This window comes from Rutilus rutilus, assembly GCF_951802725.1.
Source record: "Rutilus rutilus genome assembly, chromosome: 16".
NCBI classification, from domain to species: Eukaryota; Metazoa; Chordata; class Actinopteri; order Cypriniformes; family Leuciscidae; genus Rutilus; species Rutilus rutilus.
Genome location: NC_140224.1, coordinates 25,743,275 through 25,766,865, shown reverse-complemented (window position 1 = coordinate 25,766,865; position 23,591 = coordinate 25,743,275). Strand labels below are relative to the sequence as shown.

The window sequence follows — 23,591 nt, the reverse complement described above, 5'->3', positions numbered from 1 at the left end:
TTGACTAGTTTTTCACCACTTAAAATCCCTTTTTGTGTTCATTATTTCATGTCAAATAGTCCTGCAGTGTCACAAAACAATATTTACAAGGTCATAAAAACTACATGCATAATAATTCTAAAATAATTGTCAAAATGCTGTTAAAATAGTTTTTATATGAAACTTAAAATCTGCAACATCCATCACAAAATTCTTCTTATTATAAAAATGTAGTTTAAAATAAGTTTACATAGCGTGTAGTATGTAGGACTGTCGCTGATTAGCTGATTGGTTTATCGTTAGGGAAACCGTACGGTGGAAGAATACACATGGGATTACCAAAGAAAAATCGCAGAATATGGGGAATCTTGGCCAGTACAAGGGCTGACCAACCGGGCATGCATCTCGAGTACTGAGCCTGGTGTTGGATGCGTCCGCCGCATCTGACTGCCAAAAGATGATCGGATGAAACTCAATCCAGGGTTCGCCAAGTGGGGAACTCACCTGGAAAACAAAGAAGGCATTTGTACCAAAATCGTCTGCCAAAACCCAGGAGGAGGCAACACTTCGAGTGGGGCACGGCACACCTTGGAATTGGTACTATCCACTATCCAGTGGGACAACCTTTTACTTTTGCTGACCTTTAAAGCTGACAAAGAGCTGCTTAGAGCTTCTGAAGCTCTGCGTGCGGTCCAGATTAATACACAGGGCGCAAACGGGACACAGTAATGCCTCGGAGGCATCCTCCGGAGGCAGCGCTTGCAAGCTCACCACCTGGTCCCAAAAAGGAGTGGTGGAAACTTTGGGCACATATACGTGCTGGGGTCTCCAAGTGAGATCGACATTAGGAAGGGCCGGCCCAAACTCAAGGCATGATTCGCTGACTGAAAAGGCCTGGCAACATTAAAGGAGGAGGGGGACAGCCTCCTCTTCAATCTCTTGCAGGAAGGAAAGCACAGAGCTGATCAGGCATTTCCGGGGGTCTTCCTGCTGAGAAGAGTACTACTCAGCAAACAGACTCTACTCAGCTCTGGCTTGAGTGATGGTGTCTGCCACCGCTGGTCCTCCATGTCTCATCCAGAAGCCACACTTGGAGGTTCCAGATTTCCGTCCCTGAGAAAGAAGGTCCTTCCTCAGGGGAATCCGCCACAGAGGGGCTGTCGAGAGGAGCATCAGGTCAGAGAACCAGGACCGGGTGGGACAGTAAGGTGCCGCGAGGTCAGTCGCTGTGCGCAGTTCCTACATTAACGGAACGCTCTGATTGTAACCCTCAGGTCTCCCAGTGTGTTAACCAGATTCACGGCTCTGCCTTGTGCAGTGGCAATGGGCTGGGTAACAGCAGAGGGGACTCTTGCCTTCACAAAGGAGAGTCGCGTCTGCAATGCCGACAAGATCATGCTCTCGCAGTGTAGAGCATGAACAATCCACGAACGCTATCTCAGCATGTTTGAGGCCCAGACATGTAAGACAGCGATCGTGTCCATCAGATGATCACATCCAGAAACACATGGACTGAAAAAATCTTTAAAAAGACGCTCACCACCCATGCTTGCTCTTTTAGGAAAATCTACTCTTTTGCGGCAAAACGCTCAGGCTCACGCTTTGAATGGCGAAACACTGCTGAATGCACCCTTTCACCGCCCTTTCCTCTGTTGCATGCTCTTTCTGAGAACTGTAACAATGAGGTAGGCACGGACGAGGCGGAGAGAGAATCCACATGCAAGCATGACTTTAATAAAACAAACAGATAATCCAGGGCAAACAACGGAACTCAGGACAGGAACATTGGACAGCAACAAGCAACAGCTACAACGACCGACAAACAACAACTGAAGCACAGAGGTTTAAATACACAGGCAAACAAGCTAAACAAGATAACAAGGGGGCGTGGCTAATAAGAAACACCTGGGGAGACTAATCAACATAACAGGGAACTGCTAACATGGGACAAGACAGGGGAACGTGAATCATGACATAACCGGGAACAGGAACAGACACCGGCTCGGGAACAGGAACAGACAGCGTGGCGGCGGCCATCTTGTCCGGAGACACTGGCTCGGCGGCGGCCATCTTGTCCGGAGACTCTGGATCGGCAGACGTGACGTGAACAGTCTCTGGATCGGCAGACATGACGTGAACAGTCTCTGGATCGGCAGACGTGACGTGAACAGTCTCCTGATCGGCAGGCGTGACATGAAGAAGCTCAGGGTCAGGAACAGGCTCAGACTCAGGAACAGACACGGTCTCAGGAACAGAAAGAGGCTCAGGAAGCGTGGAGGCGGCCATCTCTGCTGAGGGCTCAGGTTCAGGCGTGGCAGTGGCCATCTTTGCCGGAGACGATTTCTCAGGCGACGTGGCGGCGGCCATCTTAGGAACCAGAATCTTTACAGGTGACTGGAAAGAGTGATCGCTGCATGCAAACACTCATCTCCAAAGTCAAAATCTGAATGAGTGGATGCATGCCACCATCTTATATCCCCGCATGTATGGGGGAGTGCAAATTCCACTTGCCAATTGCATTGACCATTTTTCTAAAACTCAGAGATGATTGGGGCTCCCAAGTGAGACCCCATTTGTCAGTTGACATTGTAGGTTGTAGTTACTGATAAAAAGGGAACTACTGATCAGTATCAGTATGAGGCAGTATTAAAGTTGTGACAATTCTAAGCCAGCCTGCTATCTCATGGTCCTGTAAAGTGACATCTAACAGGAAGTGAGTTAAAGTGTGAACTGTGTGTTCAGACTTCCCCCATACATGATTATCCCTTTAGATTTATCATGCAAATCACATTCGGCAATACCACAGAAAACCACAGTCCCTCTGTGCAATGAATAAGCTCTATTCCACTGTGATTATCAGTTTAGAGACCATGTGGCTTAGACAGTTTACAGCTGTTATTCAGTGTCAGTGTAAAAATGCATTTGTTTTTCCCATTATCCTTTCAAGGCTGAAGTGCAGGCACACAAATAAATGCACAGATAAACCAGCTCCATAAGCCGCGATTCACCCTCAAGATCATTTATCATGAAGGTCTCCAATCTCTTGCAATTTCGACACTGGGGTCCAAAAAGATGGGAAATCTTAATATAGGCTACAATTACATAAACCACTGAGCCTGCAAAACCTTTTACTTCCAGCTGAGATAAACTAAACTGATGTTCTTCCCGAACATAAACAAGCAGTCCAGAACAATTAAACAAGTGATTTGTTCTGCAACAACAGTCATTTTACAGAGGACAATGTGTTTATAAGTTAACTACAGAGAGCACGATCGCAGCACAATCATCATTGTCCAATCCAGCTTCTTTTTTCCCCACTGAATCTCAAAGCTCAGAAGGCCACACAAAGGCTGTTTGCACAGACTTTATTTGTCTTTCTTGGATTGTGCATCAAGACCATATATCATATCTGAGTTCCTGCTGCCTTAATGGTTCTAGCACCTGAGAGGATACCCGTTGCGGCAATGCCCTCCCTCTCCGAGCACTTAGAAAAACAAAACCACTCAGCGCGCAGCACCTGGAATCAGTGTGGAGCTATAACTCTCCTAAGAGACACCCTGCCCTATCCTGTGTTCCCTGCCCCAAGCTTGCACTGCGGCATTGTCCCAGCTCACAGTTTTCCTCTTTCCGCTCCTCCCGGACACTCCACATAACTCTAATTATTGGCTCACCCTGCTGATCCCCATAAGTTCAGCTGCAACACCTTCAAGGACTTCCTCTCCATTCAAAACAAGCCCGAAAGCTTCACCGCTCTGATCTTTGGGAAAAGAGAAACTCATTGCATGGGCTGCAGAGATAGGATTATGGTAAAATGATGAGGTGTGAGTGTGCGTATGGATGTGTTAATGTGTGTTACTGGAGCCATCAGCCAAATTTTCAACTTCCAGAAAGCCCTAAGATGTTGCCAAGGGGAAATAGTAACTGTTAAGAAATACTTTTGTGTCTTGAGACTGTTATATGTGTCTTTATTTTTGCTGTAAGTGGCAAGTAATGTCCCTACTTCCTCACAGATAGCACAGAAATAGATGTCATGAGGAATCAACGTGTCTCGGTGACGACACCACACAGTGTTCTAACCAGATGCAAAGCAATGAAGCTACAAGCAATAAAAGGTATGTCAATCTGAAAGTTTTGTCAGTTGCTCGTTTAGGTTTGCAGTCACGTCTATAGAAGTTTGGGAGAAAGGGCTTGTGGCTGAAGTTATGGGGGTGGCTAAGATGGAAAGAATAAGGAAAACTGAGAATCGCCTACAGCACCTTTAAGGTCAAACACAATCTAATTTCACATTCCATTTCTGGGAAACAGAAGTGTCAAAATAGAACCATTTCAAAGTTTGCTAGAGTTCTCAAGTACACTAAGGTGACTTTAAAAGTAGAAAAGAAAAAAATCAGGTAAAACGTTTTGCTTCGTCATTGTCTTGGGTGTCTTGGATTCGTTCCTTCGTTTCTTCTGCAGAACACAAAAGAAGATAAACCATTTTTGTTAACACAGACTTATATTGTATTGAAAAAACCTGACATTTCTCAAAATATATTATTTTATGTTCCACAAAGGAAAGAAAGTTGAAACAGCATGAGGGTTAGTTTTTGGTTGAACTATCGCTTTAAGGGAGTAAAATGACATTGCAACACTGAAAGATCAGGGGGCATCAGCAGTATTGTTATGTGTTTCATAATGACTGTACAGACATGGCCATGCACTTGCAGACAAAGACAAGACAAGATAGACAAACACAGGGTCAGCACACAGTGTTTTTGCACAACAGAATAATTTAATTCTGTATAAATACACCCTACTACTCTGAATCTTTGTTTTAATTGCCTTACACCTGTGGAATGCAGAATACAGAGGGACAGAGCTGCTGTGCTATTTCATTACTGATGCTTTGTGGATCAAATGACCCTGTTATCCAGTCCCTCATTGAGGGTTTCACATGGCATTGGGAAACTCACACATCTTGGCTAACAAAATATACTCCTCAGCTATTGCAGTAAGCAAATGCTATGCCAGGAAAAGGCACACACAGCTCTGAGAGAACATAAAGAGTAAAGTTTGCAAGCAACATTTTTTTTTTTTAAATATGAAATGTAATTAATTATATATAAAAAAGATCAGTATAGCATATTGTGGCATTGTTTTATGTAACAGTTCCATAAACAAGTCATTTATGTCATAACTTAAATTTCAGACAAAAATTGGCCAATTAGTTATTCGTATATTTCATCTCTGCCAACTAAAACAGTTCCAGAAGAAGCCAAACACAAGCTTTGCATATCAAAAGCTTGCATTTCAAAGCAATGCACAGGCTAAAAATCCATTCTAGAACAGTATGAGTGGATTGACAGATATTTCTTCTCAAACCGCTCTGTAATCTGCAGATTATTTTGTTTGTTTTAATTAGAAAAATGCAAATAAAAGCAATTGCCCCATTGCATCCACTGTGTATTTTCTTTTCCTTGTACAAACACCCTTGCAATATGTAATCACACAGAACTATCAATGTCAATCACACTTGTTTAGTCTAAATCATTCTTAAATGTTTTAAAGTCTTAGCAAAGTTAAAGTTGTTGTTAGACACAGGTATGTGGAGTGAGGTGGGCTAAAAAGAGTGTTTTCATTATTAGTAACAATGAGTTACATTTTTTTACATACAAATATATGTTCACAAAAACTGTACAGAATTAAGGTAAAACTGAACAAATATTGAATATGAATGCCGCTACTCCTCTTTAACAAGCTTATAATGATGTCTTCAACTAAATCAACTTTCAAGGTCCGTTTTCATTTATTTTCAGGGGTAGATCTGGTGGTGACATTATTGATTATCTTCTAATAAAATATCCCTGTAGCATCAACACGATGTTGTGTGAATGCATGGAAACGGCACGATTCATGACAACAGTGCTGAACTTTTGCGGCTCAAATTTAGCAAGTCACATCTGCTCATTATTTTTTTTAAACATCTGCTTGTAATTACTAACAGCCCTGACTTTTCTCATCAATTGTAGGCTTTTGCAACCAAAAGGTTGGCTTTAAGTAATTCGGATAGATACAACAAACATTAGGGGTATGTTTGTATATCATTAACAGGACTGCATAACAACAACTGATTTCTGAGGGAAATATAATAAAATGCATAATGTCTTTAACATGAGAATGTGTATACCTGTTAATTTTAGGTTTAAAGTCTGTGATGTTTAATATCTTTGCTGCATTCACATTCTGTTTCTGTGCTCAATGTCAGTAAAGATAATGCTTAAGTATTAATGGATCTCTTTGACCGCTAATGCCTCAATTTGTTGATCTTTGTAATCCCTGTTCTTTCATCTGTCTCTTGCCGTTGTAACGCCCTTGTCTCAAAGGCTTAGTCATGCTCTGAAGAACATTCCTTAGTTATCCAAGTGGTCGAGAGTGCAAAACCTCAGTGTGACAAAATGCTTTTTATATGATATCTGCCATTATCAGCCCATGCAGTAAAAACCCCAGCACACATCCTTAAGGCACTGAAGGGCTTCTTCTTCTTTGACTTCTTTGTCGAGCATTATGCTGGGAATTTACTCGGAATGAATTATACTTGCTGTTTTTGAATTATGAATAATGTTTTTTTGTTTTAACTTGCATACACTGCCTATGTTGTTTTAGCACATAATTTACCAAAATAAGTATACAAATCAGCACTGTGCATGGTGCAGTTATCTTGCATTAAAAATATAATATAATATAATATAATATAATATAATATAATATAATATAATATAATATAATATAATATAATATAATATAATATAATATAATATAATATAATATACTAATATTATTTTAAAATTGTGACAGGAAAATGGTGCTTAGTTTTGAGAAAACTGTTAAAAAAATGTATGATTAAAGTGCCTTTGTAACCTTAATCATTTCTTTTTTGTACAACATATTTTTTGTTTGATAAAAAAAAAAAAAAACACACACAGACAGAGTAGTACACTCTGTAATCTCTCACCCTAGAGTCACATTTATCATTCATCATCTTAAAACATCAGGAAAAAACAGGCACAAGGAAGTACTATTAAAACATCAATCATTCAAGCGTTTGTTTTTTACATTGCCAAAGCCTTGACAAAGCACTAAAACCAAAGCTTTCATGTAAACTTCTCAGCGTAACATGGAAAACCTCCAGTGGATATCAGAATAATCAAGAGAATAAAACAAATTCATGGTTTCTTTTCATCTAAAATGGGGACATATTTATAGATGCAAAGTTAAGAAGTCTGTAATGTTTCTTAAGTTGCATAACAAAAATGTTTCCCAGTGTTTGCGAAAAGAAAAGAGGTAAGGGTTATGGGAAGGAGCTGGTCATTTTGGCACAGCATGCCGAGTTTCCTGTACATTTTGACAGGATAAAGACGAAAGGGATCTGAGCCGCACTGATTACTTCACAAAAAGTCATTAGCACAGATGTGTGCATTAAAACTAGCAAGGTGCTGAGTGAGTGATGGCGGTGTCAACTGTCTGTAATGGCCTGACCTTGTAGAAGCTCATTCACTTCACCTCGTAAGACGGATACTGCGGTAGCCTGCTGGGTGATGGAACTCTGTGACCCTCTAATATCAGAGAAAACCACATTTACCACTGTCCTCTTCAAGGGGAAACCCTGACACATTTACAGTGCCCGGATCAATGGTGGAACAGAAGGAATCTGTGGGCCTGTAAATAGTGATCGATATCCCGGTATCCCACCTAGAGGCACAGATCATAATAATGCAGAACAATGGATTTTTCACGAGCGTTCATACATACATTATGTGCGAGATAAGATGCCCAGACCGGTGTCACTGGATAGGTATTTACAAGTATGAACACAAGAGCAACGGGGCCTCATAAGTATGAACACAAGAGCAACGGGGCCTCATAAACTCAGCCAGCTGTCCTGGGTCGGTCAGTAAGCTGCTGCCGTTAACAGGTCTTCAGTGAACCTGTTTCTTGATTCATTTCCATTACAACCTATTGCCTCGGAATACAAAACAATGCAACCGCATTGTGTATAGCAAAAAAATGCATACCTTTCAGATATCCTGACGTACCCAGAATTGTGCAGTGTTTGCGCTTGCAGTCGGTTTTAATTAGTTAATGCAGGCAGCTCTGTGGCGTATGTATAATGCATAATGTATTTGTAGCTGGGGCATAATCTGACTTTGCAGTATCAAAACTGTATAGACATATTCAGTGCAGGACATATGTTGATGCACTACCTGCTGATTCTCATTTTCTTTAACCTGTTTACCTTCTTTTTTTTTATTACAGCCCACGGCACAAGAATCTCTCTCACTCACTCTTTACCGAAGAACGTTAAACATTCAAATCTCTCTGCAGCCACTGCATTTGTTTTTTACTCGCCCAGCTCTCTACTCACAGCTGTTATCACTAGCCCTGCAAGGAAAGCTCAGCATATTTCTGCAGAATCCGTCAAGTTCTGCACATCCTTCCCCCATCCCTTGAGCTTTTATTTACAAAATTCTTTGGCTAATATAATAATGCTTTCAGCTACCAATAGTGCTCTCAGCAAGAATGTAATGAATTACCCTGGTTTTCTCTCAGGACCGGGGTAGAAAAGTGTGCAGTTTTGTGGTATCAATGCGAATTATAAATCAATTATGATTGCAGAGGTGGGTAGAGTATCCAAAAATTATACTCAAGTAAAAGTACAAGTACTTATAGAAATATTTACTCAAAGTAAAAGTAATAATCTTATTAGTTACTTGAGTAAGAGAAAAAAAGTATCTAGTGTAAAAACTACTCAAGTAGCTAGTTACTTTGGACCATATATATATATGATGTGGGGCTATTTTAGTTCCAAAGGCCAAGGGAACTTTATCAGGATGCATAGTATCCTAAAAAAATTTTTTTTTAAATACTTAAAAATAAAAATCTGCCTGCCTCTATGGGAATTTAACATAGGGGTGTACTCACTTATGCACCATGTATTTTAAGGAAGAACATTTATTTATTTACGATACATTATTCATTCACAAAGAAAATTGGTGTCCGATACATTATTCATTCACAAAGAAAATTGGTGTCCTTAAAGGTTGGATTTTTCCTAATTTTTTAAATTAAGGCATTAAGTTCAATTTCCAAAATATGATTTTTTATTCCTCTTTTTAGTCAACTTTAGCATGGGTGTATTCACTTATGCATTGCACTGTATATATATATATATATATATATATATATATATATATATATATATATATATATATATATATATATATACCATTGATTAGTTTTATGTACATTTGCTGGCTACCGCTAGACGTAACGCAGTTGTCCACATCTGTCGTCATGGTTGCTGTGGTAGAACGAGCGGAAACCAGGGATAATACGTCATTGACAGGCGACAATGACCAGGGACGAGCCATAATTTAAAATTGGGAATTTCTCAGAAATTAAAAATCTTTGGGAACTTGTGGGATATTGTAAGTACACAACTACAGGAAATATATCACACTGTGCAAGTGATTTTGGGATTTTTTATTACAAAATTTGTACATATTGTACCTTTAAATCTACTCTTAAAAGTGACATTTTTCCAAAGAAATACTAAAGTAAATGTAACGAAGTAAATGTACTTTGTTACTACCCACCTCTGTATGACTGCTGTTTTTGTAGGGCAGGCACAACATTGATTACTGAACAGAACCAGGGTTATTTTTTTAGAGAATGATAGAAATATGTGCCATTCTTCTTACTTTTGGATTTCAAAGATCATAACAGTTCATCATCATGCAATTGTTCTGCCAGGAGTATCTCATGCTAGGCTCAAGATGGTCTGGAAGAGCTCCTGGAATATATGAGATCTATTGATTTGGATCCTTATTGGATCAGTACCAGATGAATCAGCCCACCGTCTAGACAAATAAGGCCTCTCACTCGGTGACAGAAAAAGATTGGTGTCCAGATTGAAACAACTAAGGGGGTCCTTTTTATTTAACTTTTATTTACCTACTATATAATAACTTTGTCAAGGTGAGTTTAGTTAGCAAATTAGGGCTTTGCTGGGGACACTTTGACTTTGCGCTTCCTTTTGATTTGAATGCTAAATGTGACTTTTAAGTTATTATCTAGGCCTTAAGTAAAAGATTATATGGATGCAAATTCAGGTAATTGCATTCTACTGTCACAGGCTATTCATGGAGCTAAATATACTATGCAAAAACTAGATAAGCAGCAGGTAGCAATTCTAAATGTAAATGTTGACCTTCACGTTTTGGTTGGTTGGCAGAATGCCATGGAAACGTTATGTATTCATTTATAATTAAATTAAAATTGTTGACAAAAAGACAAGGTGTTCATATAAAATGATATATTATATGATGAACATAAATAAATACACATATGTGACCCTGGACCACAAAACCAGTCACATGGGTCACTTTTTTTTAATTGCTGAAAATAAATGATCTGAAAAGCTGAATAAATTAGCTTTCCATTTATGTATGGTTTATTAGGATAGGACAATATTTGGCTGAGATACAACTATTTGAAAATCTGGAATCTGAGGGTGCAAAAAAATCGAAACATTGAGAAAATCGCCTTTTAAAGTTGTCCTTTTATGTTCGCGATTGTGCTGCATTCACTCACAAAAATACATGTTTTATATATTTATGGTAGGAAATTTATAAAATATCTTCATGGAACATGATCTTTACTTAATGTCCTAATGATTTTTGGCATAAAAGAAAAATCGATAATTTTGGCCCATACAATGTATTGTTGGCTATTGCCACAAATATACCCGTGCAACTTGTGACTGGTTTTGTGATCCAGGTTCACATATATGAAATAGCTCATAGTGAATTCAGAATTATACTTCATGTGATTTTGACATTGGGGACTGGTTTCACAGACATTGCTTATTAAGTCAGGATTAGGCCCTAGTTAAATTAGGACATTTTTAAAATGTGCCTTAGAAAAAAAACATTACTGGAGTTGAGACAAAACAATGGCACTGACATATTTTAATATAATTGCTTTCTGTTAAGACAGCTCAAACATGCATTTTAGTCTGGGGCTAGGCTTAAGTCTTGTCTGTGAAACCAGGCATACAAGTAATATTTGTCACCCTCCTAATTATAGCAATCACACTCTCAGTGTCGGTGAATCAATATTTAAACCCAAGGGAAAAGCAATCAGTATGTGTAATGTTGATTTAGTGTCTGCACCAAATGGAGACATTGCAGGAGAGGCTGTTGTAGAGGACAGGTTATTTTTAGAGCTACAGGGACACACAGGTCTTCCTTCTGGCAATGTCTATCACTTCCTAAATGTGGGTCATATGGCACACCAAAAACATATTTTCAAAAATCCACTCAAGAGGCAAAAGATATTTTCATTGCTCTGCTGACTGATTTCCTAGTGCACTAAAGTTAGACAATGCAAGCAAAATACGATAAAAAAAAAACAACAACAAAAAAAAAACAAGAAACTCAACAAACTATATAAGTGATGAAATTGTAATCATGGCAGTGATTCGATCGACTGTTTGATATCTTGTTCAGCTCTCAAGTTTTGTCCCCCTCTTTTTCTTTTTCACTGTGAAAAATAACTATGCACTTATTCTTCAAAATATCATTCCAGTACTTTTTGTGTTTATGTTTTTAGATTTTATTTATTCATTTATTTGTTAATTGCTTTTACAGTGCTTGTAAAAATAATGAAATTATTGTTATGACAATATCAGGCTGCAATTTATGTGAAGTGGAGTTCTAATGCTCTCAGTAAATAATCATATTATCTGAGATTATTTAGTCTATTTATGATTATTTTTAATAAAGACTATGTAGTTCTTATAACAGTTTGTCTGATGCTCAGAAGTCTGTTTCATAAATTAGAAAGAAATTAAATAAACCATAAACATGCAGTGATCTTTTTTTTTTCTTTTTTTTAGTTTTGAACTCTTTTCAAAATGAATGATTACAGATTTTGAATTTCTGAAACAAAAAAAGATTCTGATAACCTAATGAAGAATATTAAAATGATGTTACCTGTTGTATCTTTAGTAGACATTAAAGAAAACCTAATGACAAAAAATTTTACTCCGCTGAAGCATAGTGTAAAGCTGAATAAGACACAATGAAACACAAATTGGATCTGAGAGAGCTTAATGAATAGCCTATAATAGAAAAGAGCTTTTGTATGTTTTTCCCTCTCTCATTTCTCTGCTCTGTTTTTCATTTTGTCATTTGGTGGGAAATTAAAATAAATATTAGGATTAGATAAAGTTCTAATCTGGGGGGAGTTTTATTGTTTTTTCCCTGAGTGATTCCAGACAGAATTATTGCAGAAAGACACAATTCTTCCTAACTCAACCTCATAGCCCATTCCAGCCTTGTTAGAGCTTTATTCTTTCAGTCTACAGCCATTCATAAGATGCAGGCATTCAGTATCATGTAGATCATCTTGAGGGTAGCAGGACTGCTGATTGGAGAGTAATTTAGTGATGTGATCCAATCAGTGGAACCCAGTTATCATGTAGCCTATTTTACTCAGACCTGCAGTTGCACTATGATCAATTATCTATGATGAACCAATTACTGTCTTGAGACAAAAGTGACATCATAGTTCTGTTTCAAAATGTTTTTTTTTTTTTTTTAAACATTTGATCTACTTAAATCTGCTGTAAATTGCAAACATAACATATTTTTATAGGCATGGAATAAATGAAAGATTTTCATACACTTTAACAGAATGGTGACTCATCAAATGATAAATTGTCTCCTACTCAAAGCATTTTTTTCTGAATGTCTCTCCATTCCTTCACCTGCATCTAGTCATATGTGTACTCTTGAACTTTTTGAACAAGGCAATTTAAAAAATAATAATAAGCAACCAAAAAAGATGAATCAAGCATTTGAAGTTCTCATATATCATCTGTAGCCCTTTGCAGAGACACGTGCCAACCATAAAATCAGATCTATGACCACAAAACTAAAACAGTCTGGCCCTGGCTTGATTCAAAACGGACCTGCTGGACTGAGCAAAGATGAAGCTAAACTAGAGAAAATTTGGTTTTATTCAGACAGGATCTTTATCTTTCACATCAACTTACAGTAGATTGTCTGGAAAACAGCATGTAGTTCCGATAGAAGGCCAACAAGACAAGGTCAAGGACCTACCTCAGAGACTGCTGTTGTTGGTGCGAGAAGGATGTGCGAGAACAAAGCTCTCCGTACACTGCTGACTGCTGGAGGACAAGGAGCGACGGGGCGACCTCTGGAAGCGGTTCCGTCGGTTGAGGTAGCTGCCAGCCGTCCAAGTCCTCTGTCTCTTGCGAAGGTACTCCTTGTAGTTCTTGGTGAGCAGGGTGTAGAGGAACGGATTGATGCAACTGTTGCTGTAGGTCAGACATGTGGTCAGATAGTTAATGTTGCGCTTGGCCTTGGTGGAGAGATCCAGCGTGGGCTGGAACTGACCAAGAAGCTGCCAAATCCAGAAAGGTAGGAAGCAGGCCCAGAACAGGAGCACAATGGTGAAGATAAGATACAGGACCTTCTGGTTCGGGAGCTTCTTGGTCTGCTTGAAAGTCTCAGTCTGGGAGATCCAGTAGGTCCGTGCCAGGCGTATGTATAGGTACCCGATTATCACCCCTGGAGCCACAATGCTCGTGCCAAAGAGAAAGGAGATGTAGACTTTATACGAGAGAGGGCTCAGTGTGGGTTGACACATTGGCTTGGAGCTCTCTGTCATCAGCTGGACGCTAATGATCATGGGTAAGGTGAGAATCAGCGAAGCCGTCCACACCAGAAGGGCGATTGCTTTTCGGTAGCTCTTAGAGCGTTTGACTGTATCCAGAGGCTTGAGTACGGCGAAGTAACGTTCTGTGCTCATAACAGTCAGGGTGAAAATGCTGGCATGCATGGTAAGGAAGTCCATGCTGATGAGGATCCGACACCCGGCGTCTCCAAAGTACCATCCCTTCAGGAAATGTGTGCATACTACAAATGGAATCGTTAGTAAGTAAAGCAGATCAGCTAGTGCCAGGTTGATGATGTAGATGTACATAGAGGCAGCAGAGCGCATGGACTGGCACATGACCACGAGCGTGTAGATATTTCCAGACACACCCACCAGACACATTAGGGACAGGATGGTGCCAATGGTGAAGGTGGCGACCAGGTCTTCAGTAGAAGCTTCTACTGGACGCTCGGTGACATTGGAAATCTTTTCCACCATCGCCACTATGGGCTCCATTGACACAGTGGTCATCTCTACAGAGGAATTAATGGTCAAAAGTGGTTAAAAAGTTTAAATAAAAGAACTAAAAACGACATTAAAATCTTATTTGAATTGGTTGTGTACCTTCAATTCCTATTGCTGTATATTAGGTCAAACATTTTAATATGACTTTAATTCCAATTACAGGCTTGTTTCGTAAGTTCAAAAATTAAAAAATATATAAAATAATATTGTAACCTTTGGTGTAGATAAGGTTGTATATCATTTAGTGTGCCTTAAATTCTTTTTTTTTAAAGCACCCACACAACACACCACTCCTATCAATGAAAAATTAAGTTGAGAGGTGGATTAACTTCCCACTTCTTGATAGAATTGCTTTAAAGTCTGAGGATTTTAAATTAACTATTTCAATCAAATGATTATTAACTAAGCATCAAATTAAATATTTAATATATGAAACAAGTCATTGCTCCCTCAAATTAATGAAATATGCTTATCTACCATAACAGCTAGGGCATTTCGGACAAATGACCTCCAGAGTCAAATGTAATGAAGAAAAAATAATGCTTTACCTTGATTGAATTCCACAGATGGCGTAGCTCCAAGCAGACAGACGTTTAGCATTTACAATGAGTCCAACTCATGATTTCTCTGACGAGTTTACTCAGGGACTCCTACCACGTTGTCAGCAAGAAATCCTTGAATGGCAAAATAAAAAAATTCCAGTGGACCAAAAAGATATTACTTAAGCTCTGTCATGTGTGTTAGGACACACAGATCACGTCAGTAAAAAAGCACAAATGAGATAGGCAGGTGCTTCAGCCATGTAAGAAAAACTTCTGTTATTCTTCAGCAGAACACTCACTATATCACAAACCTGAGTGACAGATACAAGAAAAAAAATTCCTACAGGTTCAGAACAACCAAAGAAAGTGGTACTATGGAAAATAGGGCAGAATCCTCTTAGATGGATATGCCCAAGGAGGCGATCACTTTGAGCTACAGCTGGATTTCGAAACGCTCTCCTCCACTGACAGAGTGCATGCCTACAAGGGGTAGAGAGAGAGAGAGAGAGAGAGAGAGAGAGAGAGAGAGAGAGAGAGAAAGCTACGCACTAGCATAGAGTGGGAGGGGAGATGAGGGAGAGAGGAAAGGAGAGGGAGAGAGAGAGAGCGAGAAAGATTGGTTGGGGGGAAAGCATTGCGAGGAGGCATTCTGGAAATGTATGTGTGCGTGTTATTTGTGAATGACTAATGAGCTACTACCTGAATTCATTCATTCATTCATCTAGCATATAGGAGATTGACACACATGGGGATTCGTATTACACGTTTGTGTTTCTATGTCTCCAAATAAAGAGAAATAATAATGGCACAGAACATAATGTACTATAAAAAGCTGCCCTCGCAAAACAAAATCAGCAGGCATTTGAAGCAAACAGGTTTAAGGAAAATGTTTTTTGACTGAGGCAATTTACCCTTCCCTTCTGTCAAGTTCCTGTTAGCGATGCAATCAACATTTTCTCCACTTTGGTGTTCCAAGGTAAACATTTTGCAAAGTTGATTTCACATAATAAGCACTGACCGAGTCATGACTGGCAGAAAGGGGGTGTAGTGCTAAAGTCCTTTACTTTAAAGATGGCATTTTATCCCAAAGGTCATCCCTCTAAAAATGGCTTAAAAGACTATTCTCAGCAGGTACTTAATAAATACCTGGGCGGTTTTGGCACTTTTATGAAAGGAAGCCAGGCAGGCGTTTTCTTTTTTTTTTTTTTTTCACAAAGATATGTTACTCTTAAAGAGAGGAATCCACATTAAGAGCTTGTTTACGACTCTACTGAAGGATGTTGAGATTACATAAATTTAGAATGAACTTTATACAGAATACTCCCACATTTTTACTGGATCTTCTGTGTTATGAAACAAAAAAAAATTTCTCCCCCTTTTTTTTGTTTTTGTTTCAAATATTGAAAGGTTTTTCTATAACAAACATCTCTCATGGGGGAAGGTGTGCAAAAACAATTATTAACACTTTGCAATAAGGTTTAGATTATTAACAAGAGTTAATTCATTAAGAATCATGAAATATCAGTGAACATTAGTCTACAGCATTTAATAATCTAGGTTAATGTTAATTCAGAAATATACTATTGTTCATTGTTAATTCATGTTTGTTCAAAATACATTAATTATAATATTCTATCCATCAGTAGTTGATCGGATGGTGGTAGATCCTTCCAAGTCTGTTGCTCCACCAAAAATGCGTGTAGAAAATAGATGATAGGGAATTTCCATTTCATGTCGACTCTAACTAATGTTAATGAACTAAACTTTTGGGTGCATATGCATATCATTTCTGTCATTATAAAGGAGCAAAAACTCTCCACTGCAATTTGCATACAGCATTTGTATTCATGAGGCAGTCGGTGTGATCCAAAGTTGCGTTAACACATGACCAAAATTAATGCCCATCTCCATCATGAGATAAGTCTGTGCAAATTTGCCACAGCACCATCTCAATTAATGGGAAACCATGAAGTGGTGAGAGGTCAGAGCAAATGCCAGAACACTCATTCAGAAGTACGTCAATGCCACCTTAATGCAATGAATGGCACTGGGCTTATGAAAGAACACATTAGGATTTGACCATCAATTCAATGGGGGAAAAACCAACCGAATTTTAATGCACCATTTTGGCTGAAATATTCAAGTCTCCCGGAGTCACCAATATGAATCTGATCTGGAATCCTCAGGAAGTCATATCTCAGACTTTAATATAGCCAGGTTCATCTGATGGCACACTGCCTCGGTTGGTAAAAAGTTCAAAGGGCTGGAAATGAGTTTTAGAGAATTTTTGCCCTTTCAGATGGGCAATGCAAGTCGATAATATGCTCTGGTGCACACAGCAAACACCATCCACAGCTCTAGCATTTTGGAGTAGCTCATCATTTGATTCAGAGAATATTATTTGTAGGTCAACCATTTTGCTCTTGAGCAAATTAGCTGTTCTCGTCTCTAAGGGCCAGAGAAAAGATCAGCATAACCTCGTGTCAAGAGCAGCTAATATTTAAGGTCTGTTCTTCTTGGACTCCAAGACCACTATCAGATTAATAGATGTTGTGCCGGTCTCATGTGGCTTCCGTGAAAGTCACATCTGGAGGACATCAGGAAGGGATACATGGGAAAGGTAGGAGGAATAGAAGGAGAAAATGACAGCTGAGTCATAAACTGAACAACACAATTCAAAGTTGAGTCTGTTCGTCTGGTTGGAAGAAAGAACACTGTAATTATAATAACAGTGTACAGCCTGATCAACAGACATGTGGGAGTGGGGCAGAAGAAGAGCTGGTTTCTTGTCTGATTCTCAAGTTGTCTGTAACTGATGGTGACCGACTGATGAGTCCATTTGCACAAAACTGTAAGGTTTGTCAACCTTTGATGTGATGTCAGCCATTGAAAACTATAATGGCTCTGACAATCTGAGTCTACTGACCATTATAGGCTACTTGTTCTTACCATAGTTGTAGCAATACCACAGTTATAGACACTTGTTCCATTCCTGAATGTGCGTTCTAGACAGATTGTCAGATTGGTGAGGATTCTGCTATCTTTCTATATGTTACACAGTTAAGCCATGCGGCAAGGGTTGTAGTGATATACTGATAAGAAAACCCTATAAAATACGCTATAAAATGCATTTCATAGGACTTTATTATTTTTTTTAACGGTATAGTGGAGGATTTTCCCGAATTTTAGAAAAGAACCGCCCTCTCCACTTTTTGAAAAAATGCACATGCGCAACACTCTACCTGCTCCCGAGAGGGAACGCCTATTAAACGTGTGCACGAGAGAGCATGCACGAGCTAATCGTAGCTTACATTAACTTTTACTAGCAGTGATTTAAAATGGATTCCTCCAAATAGCATGCCAAACTTTACCTGTCAAGTAGAAACTTCGCGACTGAGGCATCAGTGGGAAGCCCAACCTGTGTTTTGAGCGCACGCCATCGTGTGAATCGTGTGCACGAGCACGTACGACGGCCTTACGTAAACATATCACCAGAATGATTGACACTTAGGAGGACCAATAGTCTTGATGATCCACCCGGAAAAAGAAAATCCTCCGCTATACCTTTAATGCTCATTGTAAATAAAGATAATAATATTAATAATTGATTGTTTAATTCCATACACATTGAAAGTGTGATATTAACTAAGACGTCATATCATACCCGGAAAACAAATCATACCATTACAACCCTAGTGGTGGCAAATGACTGTCAATGAATCATTAATTTAATCAATTCAAACAAGCAAGCGGCTGTATTTATGAATGAGTCATTGAAACATTCATTCAACCAATTTGTTAAAAAGAACCTCTTCATTCAAGAACTGAAACACCATTACTGTAGCTTTGTCCGAAATCAAGTAGGTGATCCGTACTTTTAATATTTTGATTTTGGACACGTCTCATTTCACATACTGTTATAGGTTGCAACACTTGAATCATCAAAGCTGCACGTCATCTCAGAATGTTCACTCAACTCTACTATGCAGTATAGACCTATATATCTATCAAAGTAGGAGTGAACCCTCTGAGTTGATGTTAAGACTTGATGCTTTTCGTGTACACAGACTCAGTAAATATATGTGTTAGTCAAAGATACGTTAGTTTGTAAGTCACTTTGGATAAATGCGTCTTCTAAATGATTAAATGTAAATGTTATTTCATCAGTTGCCACACATTCACACAATGCTTCAAACTCAGGCACACTCTCAAAATCAAACCTGACAGTCTGTGAGAGTGTAGGAGACTTTATGGAAAAAGTAGCAGAAATAGGAACACTGTATGCATAGAAACCCGGACAATGTCTGTAAAACTGTGCCAAACGTTTGACATCTGAATGATCAGCAAGCCCTTCACTCACTACATAAATACATGACATCCATCTCTTGAGCAGGATTTACTGTCCGTGCAGACGTCCGTCTGGTAAAGAAGTGCTTGGCCTGCTGCCGCCTCTGCTGGGGTTGATGGACAGCAGGAAATCACCTCATGAACACAGTGTTCTCAGGTACATGGAATGTCAAAGGGAGTCACGTGTGTTATGACTTTGACGGAGTGCTTCACTCTGCCTTGTGTCAGGACAACGCATGTGCTGACAGAAACTTTTCCCTTGCAACCCTAGAGTGTCTGGAGACACCATCAACCCTGCACTTCTTCAGTGACTGAATCAGCAAAGACGTGGTTAAAGTTACGATGTGGCTTGAGAGGTTTTTGTGCCTGTTTAGTGCCCTTACTAATTAGTTTGAGCCATGGTGTCATATTCCTGCGTTGTCTGCCGCTTTGATTCCACATTCATCTAGAGGAAAACTGAATTGCTCATACATTTCTCTGGCATAGTTTACTGTAACATATAGTGGAGATCTCATTTATGTGTATTTTATGCAGCTTGAAGGTGAAGCTTGTAATTTATGCAGCACTACTAATAACCAAATGGAATTTTAAATCATTTTTCGAGTGAACATAACAACATTGGTTCAACCAAAGGTGTGAGTTTGGAGCGGGACAAACTATTTCTCCAAACAACAGATGGCGGGGGAGTGTTTGCAACTTTAAACACTTATTCGCTTATACACACTTATATGTCATTATTTCACAATTATATTGTAAGAAAGGTACACTGCTACCCTCACCCCTAAACCTAATAATCTGTAGGCTGTGAGCAGACCATACGAAAACGAACAAATGAGTTTGTACAAATTGATACAAATTAGCCACCTACTTGCAAAAATGTAAAATGTTTTTTTTTTTATGAATTGCCATGAGTAGCACAAATATTACACACTCCACATTTAAGTTTAATGATGCTGACGCCCATCAATTACCTCCATCCTCCCTACCGCCACCAGGATGGTCCCTGTCCTTACCTCCCAGGGGGTCGGCTGCGCCCCTGCCTTCGTCTTCAGGCAGGAAACGCAGATTCCGTTACCCTCGGATTGCGAGCTACGGACGGGGCCTACGCCAAAGAACTTTATAAATGCTTGCTGGGCTGTTAATAAATGTATGCTTTGTTATGTTATTTTGCCTCCCGAGTCTTTCTGGTAGAACAACTTAATCTGTAGCAAAACCCCACTGGAATACTGTCTCCTTGCAATATTTAAGCCTTTATGTGCGTCTCTGTTTGTTTGTTTGCTGAAACAGGTTCTTCAAAGGTTCACAAAAACATAAAAGGAAAAGCTTGAAAGAAAAAGGAACACTTATTCCTACGTTATAGGCTTAAATGAAAAGGAGAGCAATGAAAGAGAGAGCCCAAGTGAAACAGAGAGAGAGATACTTGATTTTAGTATTGGCCCACAGTAATGGCTGAGTGATATGCACAAACTAACACCATACTGCCCTCTAGCACAATTTAAAAGTTTAAAACGGTTTATTTTTTATGCATCCCTGTGAGCCAATCACAACCTTTAGTAGAGCTCTAATATTTATTCCGGCCACAAATGAATATGTCCATAATAAATCTACAATTATAACCAAGTCAGAGCTGTTGCCCTGCGGACATGTTTGATCACCTTGGAAGGCCTCTCTTCACAGAACAGCTTTGATGCCCACATTTGTGTGTTTGTGTGTGTGTGTGTGTGTGTGCATGCACGAGTGAGTGCGTGTATGCGTGCATGTGTGTGTGTGTGTTTGAGTTTGTGTGTGCGTGTGTGTGTAGAAATAAAAAAAATTGAAAAACACCTGATTGAAACAAATAATAGTTGAGGCTTAAGTTATATAGGATATACTGTAGCAAAAGCTATATGGGGACAACATAGCCTGCTACTCTTGAATTTTGCATACATCTACCTGCTGCACTTTTTAAAGGCAGAATATACTGTGATTTGGCTCAAACTGGACCTAAAATATAGTCATTTAAAATGGATCCATAAATGAAAGCTTTAGCGTAAGTTCTGCCAGGAAGACTAAATTGTTACGTCACTTATTACCTACACATTTAACCAATAGTGTTCTAATACTTGTAGTATAAAAGATCGGTACTTACACATGTCTGAGTTCGCAGATGCTGACGCCATCAATTACCTCCATTCTCCCCCCCCACCACCAGGATGGTCCCTGTCCATACCTCCCAGGGGGTCGGCTGCGCCCCTGCCTTCGTCTTCAGGCAGGGTCTACGCCAAAGAACTTTATAAACTTGCTTGTTGGGCTGTTAATAAATTTATGCTTTGTTACATCATTTTGCCTCCCGAGTCTTTCTGGTAGAAATGATCTCACTAAGCCTATAATATTGTCAGGTACTTTTCATTCCCTGTGTATCTAAAAAACAAGTGCATACACTTTTTCAAAAGTAAAAAGGAAGGAGGCTGAAAGTAGAAGGTCAAAAGCTGCATACTTTTTCACATTGATCTGTGACATCCAAAAATGATTCACATCTGAAGTACTGCCCATTGAAGCATTACTTCCCAGGCTTCAAAACGTCCATTCCTCAGTCTCCCAACGCACACTTCTTTTTCTTTTTTTTTTAAAGAAATAAAAGCTGCTTATATATTTAAGTGATGACCTTGGCCCATGACCCTGCTTGACCCTGTACAAACAACAAATAATCAAATAACTATTAAATTAATCTCAGGTTATGCCTTGATGATCTACCTTTGGCGCTATTTGTTTTTATAAGGATGAATCAGGATTGATGACCAGGAAGCTTGACTTATTTCAGGACATTCATATATTAGTTACAGCCATTTCATTTGAAGATTTGCATAATCATCTACATTAGCATTGTGACCAGGGGTATAGCAATGATTACAACTTTAATATATTGCCAAATTGGTCTACCTGCACTTTCATTTCATTACACTGAGCTTATCTGCGGTATGAATAAAACAAAATTGTAGCTGGTCATGAACAACAAAAACTTCAATATCAAGTAAAAAGTCTCTGCTGCTTGACTAATTGAGCAATTTGCTGAATGAATGCGCTAATGCTCACCTGCCAACGTCTTTCAGCAAATCAGTTATTGTGAACAATTCATATTCATAAGCCAAAACATGCTTGGCACTCTTAGCCTCTGTGAAGAGATGACGCATGCAAGTAATTCTTAATGAAAATATGAGCTTTTATATTCGTAGCTTCCTCAACAATGTTTATACCTAATTATTATGCAAAAATGCTGTTTTAAGGCTTTCAAATAGCACCTCATATGAGCAAATCCATGACAAGTAGACATTTTAAACTGTATCATACAGTCCCTCCAGGATTTCACGATTTTTTTGTGTGATTTTTGCGATCAAAATGACTGATTTTGTGGTGGTGATTTCCAGAAATTTGTGAAAAAATTTGCGATTTTATAATTAGGACATCACATTTACCATAATAGTATTATGTCAGATGCACAATAGTCATATATGACACAAATCACAAACAAAATGCATAAAGCTTGTTTATTTTGGTCTAATCAAATTCTCATCAAATTGACTTTTAAAACAACCTATGGGCAATTTTTCTACCTGACCTATGTAAATATTAACAGCAGGTGTAGTAATTTATACTGTAGAACTGTGTGTAAATCCTGAGTTGAGGAGTCCTGAGCTGCAGTAGGCAACCACTTACTTATAGTGCGGCGTTTTGCATGGCGTCCCCACTGCGTATAGCAACGCAATACGAAGTGACCGTTCGAAAGGGAACTACTCGGTTACTATCGTAACCTCAGTTCCCTGAGAGTAGGGAACGAGTATTGCATAGCCGGCCGCACTATAGTAACCTGGCAAGTTGTCGCTTCAGTCGTTAAACCTGCTAAAATGGCGTTTTTCGGGGACTAACATCATAGACAGTAAAAGCAAAGCCCGTCTACGGAAAGCCTGTTCACTCCAACGCCCTATTAAGTCCTATTGGTTGTAGTTCCAATCAGAGTTCCACTGGGGGCACTCGCCATGAGTGCAAAATGAATGGGAGTCAATGGGGCTAAACGGCTAAATTTGTCTCCCTCACCCGATTGCCGTTGAGAAATCTCAGATTTGATTGTAGGTTTTGCAAGTTCAACTTATAGATCGAAAGTTGAATGAACGAGTACTTATTTCTTTTCGATTTCTTACAGGTTGAGTTGTTGTTGCCCATAACACGCTAGCATTCTGCTAATGAACGCTGATTGGTCAGTGAAGGACTGATTACGACCAGAGATACCGCTTGATGGCATAAAGACATTCTCTGATGGCATCGTCAGTAGACGGGCTTTGGCATCGTCGCATCCGAAGTGGAATGTTAAGAATGATAAGGCGGACTTTTTCGCCCAAGTTTTTCTTTTCAACGCAGCAACTTTTTTTTGGTTGCAGGCACTTTTATCTGCCTATGGTTATGTATGTATTGTGAAATTTACACGGAAAATAAATTGAATTT

General features: G+C 39.1%; 1 protein-coding gene across 1 annotated transcript in view; it reads right to left on the bottom strand.

Annotated features, from left to right (window-relative positions):
• uts2r (urotensin 2 receptor) overlaps positions 1–15,212 on the bottom strand; it is a 36,631-nt gene extending 21,419 nt beyond the window's left edge. Inside the window, exons 1-2 of the mRNA XM_084435200.1 lie at positions 14,775–15,212; positions 13,143–14,234 (exon numbers count right to left, since the gene is read on the bottom strand). Coding sequence (XP_084291326.1) covers positions 13,144–14,234; positions 14,775–14,826 — 1,143 coding nt within the window. The 5' untranslated portion in view covers positions 14,827–15,212 and the 3' untranslated portion in view covers position 13,143. The remainder of the gene's footprint in view (positions 1–13,142; positions 14,235–14,774) is intronic.
• Between the last annotated feature and the right edge of the window lie 8,379 nt (positions 15,213–23,591).